This window comes from Hylobates moloch, unplaced genomic scaffold (assembly GCF_009828535.3).
Source record: "Hylobates moloch isolate HMO894 unplaced genomic scaffold, HMol_V3 SCAFFOLD_13, whole genome shotgun sequence".
In the NCBI taxonomy this organism is placed as follows: Eukaryota; Metazoa; Chordata; class Mammalia; order Primates; family Hylobatidae; genus Hylobates; species Hylobates moloch.
The window spans coordinates 36,052,957-36,070,994 of NW_026652288.1; the positions used below are offsets into that span (position 1 = coordinate 36,052,957).

The window sequence follows — 18,038 nt, forward strand, 5'->3', positions numbered from 1 at the left end:
GCCTGCCTGCCTGCCTGCCTTCCTTCCTTTCTTTTTTCTCCTTCCTTCCTTCCTTCTTTCTCCTTCCTTCCTTCCCTTCTTTCCCTCCTTCCCTCCTTCCTTTCCTTGTTTGCTTCATTCCTTCTTCCTTCCTTTCTCTTTCTTTCTTTTCTTTCCTTCCTCCCTCCCTCCCTCCATCCCTCTCTTTCTCTTTCTTTCTTTCTTTCTGTCTGTCTTTCTCTGTTGTCCAGGCTGGAGTAAGGTGGTATGATCATAGCTCATTGCAGCCTGGGCTCAAGCGATCCTCCCACCTCGGCCTCCCGAGTAGCTGGGACTACAGGAACACGCCACCACACCTGGCTAATTTTTTTTTTAAGACGGGGTCTTTCTAATTTTCGGAGGACAAAATGAAAAATTAAATAAAAATAAAGATGGAGTCTCACTATGTTGCCCAGGCTAGCCTAGAACTCCTGGGCCCAAGCAGTCCTCCAGCCTCACCTTCCCAAAGTGCTGGGATTACCAGTGTGAGCCACTGTGTCTGGCCTGCAATGAGAAATTATAAAAAGTGACAGTAACTTAAAAAAAAAAAAAAAAAAAAAGGAAGGCTGGGCATGGTGGCTCACACCTTTAATCCCAGCATTTTGGGAGGCCAAGGCAGGCAGATTGCTTGAGCTCAGGAGTTTGAGACCAGCCTGGGCAATGTGGCAAAACCTCTTCTCTACAAAAAACACCAAAAAATTAGCCAGGCATGGTGGCACATGCCTGTGGTCCCAGCTACTCAGGAGGCTGAGGTGGGAGGATTGCTTAAGCCCGGGTGGTCAAGGTTGCAGTAAACTATGATCGCTCCCACTGCACTCCAGCCTGGGCAACAGAGCGAGACCCTGTCTCTCTCTCTCTCTCTCTCTCTCTCTCTCACACACACACACACACACACACACACAGAGGGAGAGAGCAGGGTGGACAAAAGCCAGAGGTGCATGCACTCTGAACACACCAACCAGCGGAGTCAGAGATCAGAGGAAAGACAGAGCCAAAAGCCAGGCAACAAAGATGAGAGGCAAATCTGGAGAGAAAAAGGTAAAGAAACCAGGAGAGACATAAAACAAGAAGAACTGTAACTGGAAATCTCAGAAGCCCACACACAGCTGGGAAGTGTGAGACTCCAGGCCTAAGGCAGATCGGCACAGCTGTCAGCCTGCCAGATGCTGGCCGTAGCAGGGCTCACCCCAGCCCCCTCCCGTACCTTCCACTAAGGCCTGCTCTTCCTACCTCAACATCAGGGGGCCTTGGTTCCCCTAGGCCAGCGCTCACGGAGGGAAGAGGCGGTGACAGGAACTGCAAACCCCTCAGGGACTCAGCAAAGGCTATCTCTCTTAAGGGGGACGCCAGCTCATGCCTGCCAGGCTTCTGGGCAGGGGTCTCACATTCTGTGCCCTCCAGCAGAGGTTGTTGAAGCTCACGAAGACTAGGGCTGTCCATGGCTTTGGGGAAACTCCAGGAGGGGTTTCCTAGGGGTAGGGGGAAGAAAAAGACAAGTTGTCAAAGTCTTACTTCACTCAACCTCTGAGCCCTTGCTTTAGAGAGACTCAGGCAGAGACTAGTTAGTGCAGTGGTCCTCAGACCCATTTTACAGATAGGGAAGCTGAGGCCCAGAGAGAAAAAAAGATTGGCCTCAGGTTACAAAGAGAACTCGGGGGTCTGGACATTCAATTTTGGGCATCTCTCTCTCTCTCTCTTTTTTTTTTTTTTTTTTTTTTTTTTCCTGAGACAAAGTCTTGATCTGTTGCCCAGGCAGATCCACCACTGCAGATCCGCTAGAGTGCAGTGGTGTGATCTCAGCTCACTGCAGCCTCCACCTCCTGGGTTCAAACCATTCTGCCTCAGCCTCCCGAGTAGCTGGGATTACAGGTGCCCACCACCAGGCCCGGCTAATTTTTTTTTTTTTTTTTTTTTTTTTTTTTGTATTTTTAGTAAAGATAGGGTTTCACTGTGTTAACCAGGCTGGTCTCGAACTCCTGAGGGATCCACCAGCCTTGGCCTCCCAAAGTGCTGGGATTACAGGCGTGAGCCACCGCACCCGACCAAATTCTGGGCATTTCTCTCAGGCAAAAGCCACATACCCATCACACTTACCCCAATAAGTTGCAGCACCTGTTGCACCATGCCTTACACACTTACCTGCCCCATGAACACCCCCAATATCCATCCCAGGTTCATACCCCGTGACAACCTATCCAGGCCCATGCACCCCTCCCAGTCACACACACACCCATCCCCTACCCCCAGTGCTGCCTGGAACTTCACTCTAGTCTACATTCCCCATCCTCTGTCTCCTAGACCTGCCCCCTGAAGTCCCCTGCCACACAGCCCCATCCTCCACCTCCACACATTCATCTCCCAAAGGACTCCTTCTATATTTGCCCCAAAACATCAGCTCCCAGAAAACACCCCTTTCAGGCCCCCAACCTTCTTACACATTTATGTCAATTGACTCCATGCACAACCCTACTCCCCACTGCATCACAAACCACAGACACCTGTGCACACACACACATGCGCCCCAGCACTCTCTCCTATTCTCATGACCTCTGGCATGCCTGCCCCGCTCATCAGGCCCAGGCACCCCTGCCCTACTCCACCCACACACCCATGACTCCACACAACTCCCACACACGCACCAGCTCTCCAGAATCCTTTGCACACCTCGCCCCGTAAACACCCTCAACCCCAGCACACACATACACGTACACACGCAACAAAACCAGAAAGAACATTCTCGTCCTACGATCTCCCTGGAAGGTCCCCAAGCCTCCTGCCTGCTCATTCCAAACCTTGACTGAGCCGATTTCCTCGCCAAAGCTTTGCCCTCTCATCCCCAACGCCAGGACCCATGGGAGCGACTGTGACCCCCACCCACCTACGCCCCTCACTCACCGCTCACGATCACAGGCCGGGGCTTCCTGAACCCCCGCAATGACACCTGCCCGGACCCTGCCACCGAGGATCCAAGGGGCGCGGGGACCTAGCTCTTTGCTCTACGCGGGTCTCAGCGCCCCGGGCCCGCTGCGCGCGGGGGCGGGGACGGGGCGGGGCGACGGCCTCCCAGGCTCTGTCCCTCCGCGGCGTCCGGCGAGGGGTCCCTGAAAGCCGACGTCAGCGTCCAGGAGCGGGTCCTACGACTCCCAGGGGTCTGGGAGCAGGCGGGAATCTTCGGAGAACTGCAGCCCCTTCCTCGTGAGCCCAGGCCCAAGCTCTGCCGGAGGAGGGGGCACCCCGGATTCTCCAGGGCCTTCCTGGCTTGGCCCCGCCTCCCTTCCCCTTTGCGCAATAATAGCCAATAATAATAACAGCAACAAGGACCGTGCACCCTGTTCTAAGTGCTTTGCAAATAAACTTACATACACATGTATTCCTCAGCACAACCCTAACAGGCATAATCGTTTATTGTCCTGTTTCACGCGGGAGGAAACTGGCAAGCCGAGGTTAGGTAAATTGCCTAAGGGCACATCATTGGTTCATTGAGGGCAGACTGTACCCAAGCCCTGTGTTAAACGCTTTACATTCATCATCGCATTCATTCCTCCTCTCAGCTCCGGGTTTTTGTTGTTGTTGTCGCTGCTATTTTACTTTGGTTTTTTTGTTTGTTTGTTTTGTTTTTGAGACGAAGTCTTGCTCTGTCGCCCAGGCTAGAGTGCAGTGGCGTGATCTCAGCTCACCGCAACCTCCGCTTCCCGGGTTCAAGCGATTCTCCTGCTTCAGCCTCCCGAGTAGCTGGGATTACAGGGTCAAGCCACCACGCCCAGCTAATTTTTGTATTTTTAGTAGATGAGATTTCGCCATGTTGGTCAGGTTGGTCTTGAACTCCTGACCTCAGGTGATCTGCCCGCCTCAGCCTCCCAAAGTGCTAGGATTACAGGCGTGAGCCACCGCACCCGGCCAGGTTTTTTTTTATTTTTTAAAAGATGGGGTCTTGCTCCGTTGCCCAGGCTGGAAGGCAGTATGTTTCTTTTCTTATCTTTTTTTTTTTTTTTTGAGATGGAGTCTCGCTCTGTCCCCAGGCTGGAGTGCAGTGGTGTGATCTCGCCTCACTGCAACCTCCCTCTATGGGGTTCAAGCCATTCTCCTGCCTCAGCCTCCCGAGTGGCTGGGACTACAGGCGCCCACCACCACGCCTGGCTAATTTTTGTATTTTTAGTAGAGGGACGGTTTCACCATGTTGGTCAGGCTGGTCTTGAACTCCTAACCTTGTGATCCGCCCACCTTGGCCTCCCAAAGTGCTGGGATTATAGGCATGAGCCACCACGCCCGGCCAGTATGTTTCTTTTTTTTTTTTTTTAAATCATTTTTGGCCAGGCGCAGTGGCTCATGCCTATAATCCCAGCACTTTGGGAGGCCAAGGCGGGCAGATCACTTGAGGTCAGGAGTTTGAGACCAGCCTGGGCAACATGGTGAAATCCCGTCTCTACTAAAAGCACAAAAATTAGCTGGGCATGGTGGCAGGTTCCTATAATCCTAGCTACTTGGGAGGCTGAGGTGGGAGAATGGCTTGAACCCAGGAGGTGGAGGTTGCAGTGACCTGAGATCGTGCCACTGCACTCCAGCCTTGGTGACTGGGGTTTTGCTATGTCGCCCAGGCTGGTTTCGAACTCCTAGGCTCAAGCAGTCCTCCCTCCTCGGCCTCCCAAAGGGCTGGGATTACAGGCATGGGCCACCGCACCTGGCCTATAGTATGCTTCATAGAAATATGAAAAGAATGAGAGCAAGGTTGAGATAGAAAGTAACAGGGCATCCCTCCTGGGTAAAACAATCCTGCCCCCTCACGCTCTCGTCTACCCTCCCATGGGTCTCCCTGCTTCTGTCGTCTGCCAGAAACTGGCTGAGCCAAGTGCACTTGCAGACGCCATCTGTTCTCCCTGGGAGTGGGGCCGGTGCCAGCGCCAGCATCTGGACTCTTGGCAAGGAGCCCTGGAGCCCTGGAGCAAGGGAACTCCAGCCCCACAAAGGCCAGGGAATCCTCCAGTCTGGTGAGACGGAGGGCTTCTGGGAAGGGAGGCCTATATAAGGCTCCATGAAGGAGGTGGAAGCACGCAAGACGAGGAGAGTCTTGTAATCAGTCCGATGGAGATGGATGTAAATAATAATATTAATGAACACCATCAAATGTGTTCAGAGTGCTTTCTTTGCCAGGCTTTGGATAAATGTTGGATATTTGTTCTTTTTATTTTTTCTTTTTCTATTTCCTGGGCAGCACCTGAACCAAAATAGGTTCAGAGAGGCTCCCAATGTTGGACATTTGTTGTTGCAGCAATTCTAAGTACTCTACATGTTATCACATAAGAGGCAAGGAGCATTATCCCGATTTTGCAGGTGAAGAAATAGTGGTTCAGAGAGGTGAAGGCATTGTCTAGAGACCACATACTCAGTGACTTAAAGAGCCTGGAAAGGGGCCGGGAACGGTGGCTCACGCCTGTAATCCCAGCACTTTGGGAGGCTGAGGCAGGTGGGTCACCTGAGGTCGGGAGTTCGAGACCAGCCTGACTAATATGGAGAAACCCCATCTCTACTAAAAATACAAAATTAGCCAGGCGTGGTGGCGCGTTCCTGTAATCCTAACTACTCGGGAGGCTGAGGCAGGAGAATCGCTTGAACCTGGAAGGTGGAGGTTGTGGTGAGCCGAGATCACGCCATTGCACTCCAGCCTGGGCAATAAGAGTGAAACTCCGTCTCAAACAAACAAACAAACAAACAAACAAAAGAGCCTGGAAAGGAAACCAGGTCTATGTGGGTCCAAATGCTGACTCATGAACATCACTGTACCATGTGACAATCAGAGCATCACCCCCTACTGGGCCCCACTCCTCAGCCTTCTTTCCCTAGAAAGTCCCACCCCACCTGCCTCTGCTTCCTCCTCACTCATTGGCTTAGCAAGGGCCATAAGAACACAGCCCAGGGTTACAATATGCTGGGCTTTGTACCAGCTGTTTACTGTGGCCAAGTGAGCATGCAAGTGAGCCTGTTTTTTTTTTGTTTTTTTTTTTGAGACGGAGTCTTGCTGTCTCCCAGCTAATTTTTGTATTTTTAGTAGAGATGGGGTTTCACCGTGTTAGCCAGGATGGTCTCAATCTCTTGACCTCGTGATCTGCCCGCCTCAGCCTCCCAAAGTGCTGGGATTGCAGGCATGAGCCACTGCACCCGGCCTTAAACATACCATATATTTCTCTTGTTTGTAGTTTGAATTCTCCCACATCAGTGTTGGCACAACAAGGGCTGAGATTTGATCTCGTTTCTTCAGTACTGTGCCTCAGGGCCTAAAACATGCCTGGCACAAAGTGGGCCTTTATTACATATGTGTGGGATGGGGGCATGAATTCCCACCAGCCTCCAGCCTCAGTTTTTCACCAAATCATTGAGCTCTGTGGGTCCCCTCATCCCTCTAGGCCATCCTAGAGATTAATTCACTTCCAGTTAGAGCTCTCTGGCTGCCGTTAGCCTTGTACAGTCTAAGAGGCTACACCTCTTAGTGTTTGCGATGGGTCTGGAATATTAAACATGAGATTCCAGCTGGGCACGGTGGCTCAAGCCTGTAATCCCAGCACTTTGGGAGGCCAAGGTGGGAGGATTACTTGAGCCCAAAAGTTCAAGACCAGCCAGGGTAACAAAGTGAGATTTTGTCTCTACAAAAAATAAACAAAATCAGCTGGGTGTGGTGATGCATGCCTGTGGTCCAAGCTACTCGGGAAACTGAGATAGGAGGATTGGTTGAGCCCAGGAGGTGGAGGCTGCAGTGAGCCATGATTGTGCCACTGCAGTCCAGCCTGGGCAACAAAGGGAAACCCAGTCTCAAAAATAAAAACAAAAACAAAAACAAAAAATCACAAGATCCCAGCAAGGATTGTCAACGGAGACTGAAACTATTAAGTTATTGGGTGAAAATTTGATTTGATAAAGAACAGGATATTTATTTAGTCTCAAGGTATCTTCCCCTAGATTACTCATTATAACGAAAAAAATATTAATGGAGAAAACTGGAAAACATCACGTTAACCAGATGATACAAGTTAATGTCACCATTAACAGGACAAATTGACCTTAGTTGCCTCTGATGTGAAGCAAAGAGGGAGACACATATCATTTCTTTGGTTTTCCTGCCAAAATGCATAACTTAATCTAATAATAAGAAACATGAGACAAAGCCAAAATGAGGGACACTCTACAAAGGAGGTGGCCTATAACCTTCAAAACATCAATGTTATGAAAAAATAAATAATAATAATAACAATAAAATAAAGTGCTGGCCAGGTACAGTGGCTCATGCCTATAATCCCAGCACTCTGAGAGGCCGAAGCAGGAGGATTGCCTGAGCCCAGGAGTTCCAGGCCAGCCTGGGCAACATAGTAAGACCCCCATCTCTCCAAAACTTTTTTTTTTTTAAGGAAGTCTCACTCTGTTGCCCCGACTGGAGTACAGTGGCACGATGTCAGCTCACTGCAAATTCTGCCTCCCAGGTTCAAGTGATTCTCCTGCCTCAGCCTCCAAGTAGCTGGGATTACAGGCATGCACAACCACGCCCAGCTAATTTTTGTATTTTTAGTAGACACAGGTTTTCACCATGTTGCCCAGGTTGGTCTTGAACTCCTAGCCTCAAGTGATCTCCACCTCCGCCCCCTACTGCCTCAGCCTCCCAAAGTGCTGTGATTACAGGCGGGAGCCACTGAGACCACCTTGTCTCTCCAAAACTTAAAAAAAAAAAAATTAGTCGAGCATGGTGGCACACACCTGTAGTCCTAGCTACTCGGGAGGCTGAGGTGGGAGGATCACTTGAGTCCAGGAGTGGCTATGATAGCCACTGCACTACAGTCTGAGTGACAGAGCAAGACTCCAAGTCAAAAAAAGGGGGGTCAGGAAGGAAAAAATCCTGTTGCATGCTACGACCTGGATGACCCTTGACGACATTATGCTAAGTGAAATAATCCTGTCATAAGAGGACAAATACTGTAGGATTCCACTTACATGACGTACTTCGAGTAGTCACATTCGCAGAGATAGAAAATAGGATAGTGGCCGGGTGCAGTGGCTCATACGTGTAATCTCAGCACTTTGGGAGGCTGAGGCGGGCCAATCACGAGGTCAAGACATCGAGATCATCCTGGCCAACATGATGAAAACCCATCTCTACTAAAAATACAAAAATTAGCTGGACTTGGTGGTGTGCGCCTGTAGTCCCAGCTACTCGGGAGGCTGAGGCAGGAGAATCACTGGAACCCGGGAGGTGGAGGTTGCAGTGAGCCAAGATTGTGCCACTGCACTCCAGCCTGGAGACAGAGCAACAGAAAGAAAGAAAGAAAGAGAAAAAGGGAGAAAGAGAGAACGAGAGAAAGAGAGAGAGAGGAGGGCGGAAGGGAGGAAGGAAGGAAGGAAGGAAAGAAAGGAAGGAAGGAAGGAAACAAAGAAAGGAAGGAAGGGAGGATAGTGGGCCAGGCGTGGTGGTTCACACCTGTAATCCCCACACTTTGGGAGGCTAAGGCCTGTGGATCACCTGAGGTCAGGAGTTCAAAATCAGCCTGGCCAACATGGCAAAACTCCGTCTCTACTAAAAATACAAAAGTCAGCCGGGCATGGTGGTGCATGCCTGTAATCCCAGCTACTCGGGAGGCTGAGGCACAAGAATTGCTTGAACCCGGGAGGCAGAGGTTGTGGTGAGCTGAGATCTCACCACAACACTCCAGCCTGGGTGACAGAGCAAGACCCTGTCTCAAAAAAAATAAAAAACAGGCCAGGCACGGTAGCTCACGCCTGTAATCCCAGCACTTTAGGAGGCCAAGGCAGGCCAATCACCTGAGGTCAGGAGTTCGAGTACATCCTGGCCAACATGGTGAAACCCTGTCTCTACTAAAAATACAAAAATTAGCCAGGCGTGGTGACACATGCCTGTAATCCCAGCCACTTGGGAGGCTGAGGCAGGAGAATCACTTGAAGCCAGGAGGCAGAGGTTACAGTGAACAGAGATCACGTTGCTACACTACAGCCTGGGCAACAGAATGAGACTTCGTCTCAAAAAAAAAATAGGCGGTCCTTCCTTCCTTCCTTCCTTCCTTCCTTCCTTCCTTCCTTCCTTCCTTCCTTCCTTCCTTCCTCCCTCCCTCCCTCCCTCCCTCCCTCCCTCCCTCCCTTCCTTCCTTCCTCTCCCTCTGCAGCCCAGGCAGCAATCTCCTCGTCTCGCTGCTGCCCCGCGCCGCGGACTGCCTGGGACCGCCGGCGCCCGTCCCCGCTGCCTGTTTTTTCTCCTTTGCCTGCCGGCGCGCGTTCGCCATCTTGGCCACGCTAGTCGCCAGCTCCTGACCCCGAACGCTCTGCCCGCCTCGGCCTCCCAGGGTGCTGGGACTACAGACGGAGTCTCGCTCACCCGGTGCTCGGTGTTGCCCGGGCTGGAGTGCGGTGGCGTGGTCTGGGCTCGCGGCAGCCTCCGCCTCCCAGCCGCCTGCCTTGGCCTACCAGGGTGATGGGATTGCAGCCCCTGCCCGGCCGCCGCCCCGTCTGGGAGGTAGGGAGCGTCTCTGCCCGGCCGCCCCTCTGCCCGGCCTCCCCATCTGGGAAGTGAGGAGCGCTTCTGCCCGGCCACCCATCGTCTGGGAGGTGAGGAGCGCCTCTGCCCGGCCACCCATCGTCTGGGAGGTGAGGAGCGCCTCTGCCCGGCCACCCATCGTCTAGGAGGTGAGGAGCGCTTCTGCCCGGCCACCCATCGACTGGGAAGTGAGGAGCGCCTCTGCCCGGCCGCCCCGTCTGGGAAGTGAGGAGCGCCTCTGCCCGGCCGCCCCGTCTGGGAAGTGAGGAGCGCCTCTGCCTGGCCGCCCCGTCCGGGAAGAAGTGAGGAGCCCCTCTGCCCGGCCGCCCCCTCTGGGAAGTGAGGAGCGCCTCTGCCCGACCACACACTGTCTGGGAAGTGAGGAGCGCCTCTGCCCGACCACCCACCGTCTGGGAAGTGAGGAGCGCCTCTGCCCGACCACCCACTGTCTGGGAGGTGAGGAGCGCCTCTGCCTGGCCACCCATCGTCTGGGAGGTGAGGAGCGCCTCTGCCCGGCCACCCATCGTCTGGGAAGTGAGGAGCGCCTCTGAGCGCCCTCCCCCCCCCCGGAAATGAGGGCCTCTGCCGGCCACCCATCGTCTGGAAGTGAGGACCCCTGCCCGGCCACCCCGTCCGGGAAATGAGGCCCCGGCCCCCGGGAAGTGAGGCCCCTGCCAGGCCCCCATCTGGAATGGGGGCCTCTGCCCGGCCCCCTCCGGGAAAATGAGGGCCTCTCCCGGCCCGTCCGGAAAATGAGGACCCCCCGGCCCCAGAAGGAGGCCTGCCCGCCCCCCCGGAAAGTGAGGCCTCTGCCCGGCCACCCATCCTGGAAGGAGCCTACCCGGCCACCCATCGTCTGGGAAGTGAGGAGCACCTCTGCCCGGCCACCCATCATCTGGGAAGTGAGGAGCCCCTCTGCCCGGCCGCCCATCTTCTGGGAAGTGAGGAGCGCCTCTGCCCGGCCACCCATCGTCTGGGAAGTGAGGAGCGCCTCTGCCCGGCCACCTATCGTCTGGGAAGAAGTGAGGAGCGTCTCTGCCTGGCCACCCCATCTGGGAAGTGAGGAGCGCCTCTGCCCGGCCGCTCCGTCTCGGAGGTCTACCACGGAGGCCAGAAGCAATGTGGGGGCTGGACGTGGTGGCTCACGCCTGTGGTCCTGGCACTCTGGGGGGCGAGGCGGGTTGATCACTTCGGGCTAGGAGTTCGAGACCAGTCTGGCCAACATGGCAAAACATGAAAAATACAACAGACAAACTAACCAACCAACTCAGTGACAACAAAACAGGTCTACCCTGGAGTCATACTCTAATTTTTTCTATTTTCCTCCCTTTCTGATCCTTTATCCCACTTTCTTTTTCTTCCTCTTCCTTCTCCCTCTTCTTTGTCAAATAGAGGATTGAGTCATTATCACTGATCCATAGAAAGTCCCTCTCTCATTTATTTTAACTCCCACCCCCCATTTCTATTCCCCGACTTCCCATGTGCAACCTTCCTAATATGTTTGATACGCATCTTTTTGTTTGTATGTATTATTAGAAAATGTTTATTGTTTTTGTGTGCAAAAAAAATTAATAAAAAACAAAACAAAACAAAAAAATAAATAAATAAATAGGCGGCTGGGCACGGTGACTCACATTTGTAATCCCAGCACTTTGGGAGGCCGAGGCAGGTGGATCACGAGGTCAGGAGTTCGAGACCAGCCTGGCCAATATGGTGAAACCCCGTCTCTACTAAAAATACAAAAATTAGCTGGGCGAGGTGGCACGCGCCTGTAGTCCCAGCTGCTCAGGAGGCTGAAGCAGAATTGGTTAAACCCGGAAGGCAGAGGTTGCAGTGAGCTGACACGGTGCCATTGCACTCCAGCCTGGGCAACAGAGCAAGGCTATGTCTCAAATAATAATAATAATAATAAATAAATAAAATAAAAATAAATAAATGAGTAGGTGGGGCACGGTGGCTCACACCTATAATCCTAGCACTTTGGGAGGCCGAAGCAGGCGGATCACCTGAGGTCAGGAGTTTGAGACCAGTCTGACCAACATGGAGAAACCTCGCCTCTACTAAAAATACAAAATTAGCCGGGCGTGGTGGTGCAGGCCTGTAATACCAGTTACTCGGGAGGCTGAGGTGGGAGAATCGCTTGAACCTGGGAGGCAGAGGTTGCGGTGAGCCGAGATCACGCCATTGCACTCTAGCATGGGCAGCAAGAGTGAAACTCCGTCTCAAAAAATAAAGAAATAAAGTAAAATAAATACACTGAAAGAAAATAGGATGGTGAGTACCAGGAGCTGCAGAAGAGGGGGGAATAGCGGACTTGTTTTGTTTCAAAAATGTGTTTAGTTTGCAAAAATTTTAGTTTTGCAAGATGAAAATGGTTGTGGAGATTGGCTGCACAACAATGTAAATGTACTTAACACTATTGAACAACACGGTTTTAAACAGTCAACATGGTACATGTGTATTTTACCACAACTAAAAGGCTTATTTATTTATTTTTATTTATTTATTTTGAGACAGAGTCTTGCTCTGTCACCCAGGCTGGAGCGCAATGGTGCAATCTCGGCTCACTGCAACCTCCACCTCCTGGGTTCAAGTGATTCTCGTGCCTCAGCCTCCCGAGTAGCTGGGACTACGGGCACTCGCCACCACGTTCGGCTGATTTTTTTTTTTTTTTTTTTTGTAGTTTTAGTAGGGACGGGGTTTCACCATGTTGGCCAGGCTTGTCTCGAACTCCTGACCTCAAGTGATCCTCCTGCCTCGGCCTCCCAAAGTGCTGGGAATCCAGGCATGAGCCACCGCACCCGGCCTTTTTTTTTTTTTTTTTTTTTTTTAAGAGGTGCAGTCTTACTTTGTTGCCCAGGCTTGCAGGGTGCCATATAGCTCACTGCAGCCTGGACTTCCTACACTCAAGGCATCCTCCCGCTTCAGCCTCCAAAGTAGCCGGGATGGCCAGGTGCGGCCATACATGGCAAAACCCCATCTCTACTAAAACTACAAAAATTAGCTGGGTGTGGCGGCAGGTGCCTTCAATCCCAGCTACTTGGGAGGCTGAGGCAGGAGAATCACTTGAACCCAGGAGGCAGAGGTTGTGGTGAGGAGAGATGGCACCATTGCACTCCAGCCTGGGCAACAAGAGCGAAACTGTCTCAAAACAACAACAACAACAACAAAAACAAAGTAGCCGGGACCGCCGGCTGTGCCATACTTGGCTTAAAAGCATTTTGTTTTTGAGATAGGGTCTCAGTTGCCCAAGCTGGAGTGCAGTGGTACAATCGCAGCTCACTGTAGCCTCCAACTCTCAGCCTAAGCGATCCTCCCTCCTCCGCCACCAGAGTAGCTGGGACTACAGAGGCATGCCACCACACCCAGCTAATTTTTTGTATTTTTTTGTAGTGATGGGGTTTCATCATGTTGTCCAGGCTGCTCTCAAACTCCTGGATTGAAGCAATCTGCCCGCCTCGGCCTCACAAAGTGCTGGAATTACAGGTGTGAGCCACTGTGCCCAGCCCCATATTCTATTGGTTAGAAGCAAATTACAAAAACTAGCCACACTGAAGGGAAGGGGAATTAGGCTCCACCTACTGAAAGGGGGCTGCCCAAGCATTTGGGGATATATTTTAAAACAGCTTCAGGCCGGGCACAGTGGCTCACACCTGTAATCCCAGCACTTTGGGAGGCTGAGGCAGGTGGATCACTTGAAGTCAGGAGTTCAAGACCAGCCTGGCCAACATGGTGAAACCCCGTCTCTACTAAAAATACAAAAATTACCCGGGTGTGGTGGCACATGCCTGTAATCCCAGCTACTTGGGAGGCTGAGGCAGGAGAATTGCTTGAGCCTGGGAGGCAGAAGTTGCTGTGAGCCCTGGCCCACAGAACGAGACTCTTTCTCAAAAAAACCCAATACCCCCCCAAAAAAAGGTGACAGGTTTCACTCTGTCACCCAGGCTGAAGTACCTTGGCATGATCACAACTCACTGCAGCCTCAAACTCCTGGGCTCAAGGGATCCTCCTGCCTCAGCCTCCTAAGTAGATGGGACTGCAGACATGTGTCACCACGCCTTGCTATTTTTTTTTTTTTTTTTAAATTTTAAGCGTTTTCGTAGAAATGAGAATCTCATTATGTTGCCTAGTCTGGTCCAGAACTCCTGGCCTCAAGTGATCCTATTGCTTTGGCCTCTCAATGTGCTGGAATTACAGATAGGCATGAACCACCAGGCCTGGCCAACTTTTGATAATGTGGTTAGATAATTCAAACTTAAAGCTGTTGGAACTTTAAATTATTCCAAGCCTTGAGAGGAATGTTGCTATGTAGCCTGAGTCACGTAGCATGCAGTTACAACTTCTGCTTTTTCCTGTAAATGATTAAGAATGACCAAGCAGTGCCAGAGATAAGATCACCTCAGAACATTACTCCTAGGCCGGCTGTTGTGGCCTCACATCTGTAACCCCAGCACTTTGGGAGGCAGAGGTGGGAGGATCACTTGAGCCTAGGAGTTTGAGACAAGTCTGGGCAACATAGTGAGACCACGTCTCTACAGAAAAATTTATTGAAAAATTAGCTGGGCATGGTGGCACACGCCTGTAGTCCCAGCTACTGGGGAGGCTTAGGCGAGAGGCTTGAGCCTGGGAGTTCGAGGCTGCGGTGAGCTATGATTGTGCCACTGCACTCCAGCCTGGGTAACACAGCAAGATCTTTTTGTTGTTGTTGTTGTTTTGTTTTGTTTTGTTTTTGAGACTTTGTCTCACTCTTGTCCCCCAGGCTGGAGTGCAATGGCACGATCTCAGATCACTGCAACCTCCACCTCCCGGGTTCGAGTGATTCTCCTGCCTCAGCCTCCCGAGTACCTGGGATTACAGGCACCCACCACCATGCCCAGCTAATTTTTTGTATTTTTAGTAGACACGGGGGTTTCACCATGTTGGCCAGGCTGGTCTTGAACCCCTGACCTCGTGATTCGCCCGCCTCAGCCTCCCAAAGTGCTGGGATTACAGGCGTGAGCCACCGCGCCCAGCCCCAGAGCAAGATCTTATCTCAAGAAAAAAGAAAGGAGAAAGAAAGAGTACTCCTCTTCCTCACAGAATGTTAACGCAATCTTCCCTGCAGCACAGCAAGATGTACTAATGAAATTGTTGTAACATATGTACTGGCCTTGTAGCCTGGAATAAACTCTATAGTTAATCATATTTTCTTTTCTTTTCTTTTTTTTCTTTTTTGAGAGTAGAAGTCTGGCTCTGTCGCCCAGGCTGAAGGGCAGTGGCGCGATCTCGGCTCACTGCAACTGCCGCCTCCCAAGTTCAAGTGATGCTCCTGCCTCAGCTTCCCAAGTAGCTGACACCACAGGCGTGTGCCACCACACCCATCTAGTTTTGGTATTTTTTAGTAGAGACGGGGTTTCACTATATGTTGGCCAGGCTGGTCTCAAACTCCTGACCTCAGAGTATCCACTCTCCTTGGCCTCCCAAAGTGCTGGGATTACGGGCATGAACCACCGAATCCGGACTCTTTTTTTTTTTTTTTTTTTTTTTTTTTTTGAGACAGAGTCTCACTCTTTCACCCAGGCTGGAGTGCAGTGGCGCGATCTCGGCTCACTGCAAGCTCCGCCTCCCGGGTTCACGCCATTCTCCTGCCTCAGCCTCTCCGAGTAGCTGGGACTACAGGCGCCCGCCACCACGCCCGGCTAATTTTTTGTATTTTTAGTAGAGACGGGGTTTCACCGTGGTCTCGATCTCCTGACCTCGTGATCCGCCCGCCTCGACCTCCCAAAGTGCTGGGATTACAAGCGTGAGCCACCGCGCCCGGCCTACACCGAATCCGGACTCAATCATATTTTCTGAATCTCATTATTTATGGTTGACAATAATTTATTTTGTTTTATTTAACATGTATACATGGGAGCCTTCAGAATGAAGACCTCAGCTGGGAGCAGTGGCTTATGCCTGTAATCGCAGCACTTTGGGAGGCCAAGGTGGGTGGATCACCTGAGGTCAGGAGTTTGAGACCTGCCTGGCCAACATGGTGAAACCCCGTCTCTACTAAAAATACAAAAATGAGGCAGGAGGTGCCAGCCAGGTTGTGGAGAGCCTTGTCATGCATGGTAAGACTTTGGCTTTTACCCTGAGTGAAATGGGGACCACTGGAGGGGTCCTGAGCGGATGGGACCTGACTTAGGTGTTCACAGGGTTCCAGCTGCATGTGGGGTGCAGACTAGGGGGGTTGGGAAAGGGGACCCCAGAGAGAAGGTCCCTGTCATAGTCCAGGTGATGGACAAACTTGGACAGATCAAGATGCAGGGCGACAAAGAGGTGAGAAGCGGGATTTAGGGTGTATTTCAAAAGTAGAGGCAGTAAGATTTCCTGATGGACAAAATAGGGGCTTGAGAAAAGAGAAAGCAAGGCTGGTGCCACCACTAGGGACCAGGGGCCCCAAGAGCTGAAAGGTTAGAGCTGTCTACCTCACCCACACAGCATCCAGAAATAAATAAATAAATAAATATATTTTCCCCACCTCCAGCTTAAAGGACAGAAAGATCATTTAAAAGTGAAATCTCTGCCAGGTGCAGAGACTCACTCCAGCCTGGGCAACAGAGCAAGATTCTGTCTCAAAAAAGAAAAAAAAAAAGTAAATAAATAAAATAAAAAAGAAAATACAAAAAGTAGCTGGGCCCAGGTGAGGTGGCTCATGCCTGTAATCCCAGCACTTTGGGAGGTTGAGGCAGAAGGATCACGTGAGGCCAGGAGTTCGAGACCAGCCTGACCAACATGGTGGAACTCTGTCTCTACCAAAAACACAAACATTAGCTAGGCGTAGTGGTGGGCGCCTGCAATCCCAGCTACTAAGGAGGCTGAGACAGAAGAATCGCTTGAACCTGGGAGGCAGAGGTTGCAGTGAGCAGAGATCACGCCACTGCACTCCAGCCTGGGCGACAGAGGGAGACTCTGCCAAAAAAAAAAAAAAAAGCCCGGCCAGGCACGGTGGCTAACGCCTGTAATCCCAGCACTTTGGGAGGCTGAGGCGGGTGGATCACCTGAGGTCAAGAGTTTGAGACCAGTCTGGCCAACATGGTGAAAACCCGTCTCTACTAAAAATACAAAAATTAGCTGGGTGTGGTGGTGCACGCCTGTAGTCCCAGCTACTCGGGAGGCTGAGGCGGGAGAATCGCTTGAACCCAGGAGGCAGAGATTGCAGTGAGCTGAGATCGCACCACTGCGCTCCAGCCTGGACTACAGGGCGAGACTCCATCTCAAAACAAACAAACAAAAAAACAAACAACCAAAATTATAAGGAGGGGGCAACATTTCAATAGGATAACATTTATATTAAACAATTCAATGGCATATTTCACTAGTTGATATATGCATTATTTTATTGTTTTTTATTTTTGTAGAGATGGGGTCTCGCTATATTCGAATTTCTGGCCTCAAGAGCTCTTCCCGCCTCAGCCTTCCAAAGGGCTGGGATTACAGTCATGAGCCACCGCGCCTAGCCAATGGTAGCTTTTAAATACCTGTATCTATTGACCTGGCTGGGTGGCTCACGCCTGTAATCCCGGCAGTTTGGGAGGGCGAACTGGGAGGATAGCTAGAGCCCAGGAGGTCAAGACAAGACTGGGCAACATAGCAACATAGCAGGACTCCATCTCTTAAAAAAAAAAAAAAAAAAAAAAGAATTGGCCAGCCATGGTGGCACATGTCTGTGATACCAGCTACATGGGAGGCTGAGGTAGGAGGATCCCTTGAACCCAGGAGTTAAGAGGCTGCAGTGAGCTGTGATCGGGCCACCGTACTCCAGCCTGGGTGACAGAGTGAGACCCTTTTAAGGAGCCTTGATGGTACCTGATGACTGGCTTGATGTGGGAAATGATGGCATCCAGGGAAAACATCTCTCCATTTCTTGATTGAGAAATCAATCAATCGGAAACAGGATTTTTGCAAATAAGGGAATCTCAGTTCCTCATTTCTCTTCGCTACCCCAACAGCTCCTTGCTCAGAATCAAGCAGTAACAGTGAACTTGGTAGTAGCTCCGAGAAGGAAGTTGGACTTATCCAACTTCCTTCCTTCCTTGTCCTTGAGAAACCTAGGGGAACTCTAAAACGGAAGCAGAACCCACTCCCGAACTTCTCCACTCTCTCTGAACGAGGAGTGATTTTTTTGCTTTGTTTTCCAGTTACAAGGCAGGGGATGTACACGAGGTCCTGGAAGGAATTCCCCCTTGGTCCTGGTTCAATCTCTGATTTGTGATCCCGGACCACAGAGAGCTCTTCGGTGGGGTAGGCGCAGCACGGAGAAGTTAGGGATTTGCTTTTTTGGTAAAGAGGATATCTGTGAGAAACTGCACTCACACTTCCTCAGCCACACTCAACATGGCAGCTTCCTAGCCACGCCCAAAATGGCGGAACTCCTTGCCGTAGCTGGAGAGACGCTATTTTCCCAAAATGGAGCAAGAGGAGGAAAATGTCCATCACAGCTTCACCCCGCCCCCTGCAGACGGATAGCACC

The 18,038-nt window shown here is 51.4% G+C and overlaps 1 protein-coding gene across 8 annotated transcripts in view; it reads right to left on the minus strand.

The window, feature by feature from the left end:
• TMEM91 (transmembrane protein 91) overlaps positions 1–18,038 on the minus strand; it is a 36,781-nt gene that overhangs the window by 4,988 nt on the left and 13,755 nt on the right. For 2 of the 8 annotated variants that reach the window (XM_058426280.1, XM_058426282.1), the window contains exons 1-2: positions 17,375–17,641; positions 1,249–1,487 (exon numbers count right to left, since the gene is read on the minus strand). In XM_058426280.1, coding sequence (XP_058282263.1) covers positions 1,249–1,487; positions 17,375–17,429 — 294 coding nt within the window. In that variant the 5' untranslated portion in view covers positions 17,430–17,641. Of the gene's footprint in view, positions 1–1,248; positions 1,488–2,913; positions 3,258–17,374; positions 17,642–17,881; positions 17,941–18,038 lie in introns of those variants that run through there. The other 6 variants (XM_032172832.2, XM_032172831.2, XM_058426281.1 and 3 more) reach the window with 5 other exon arrangements.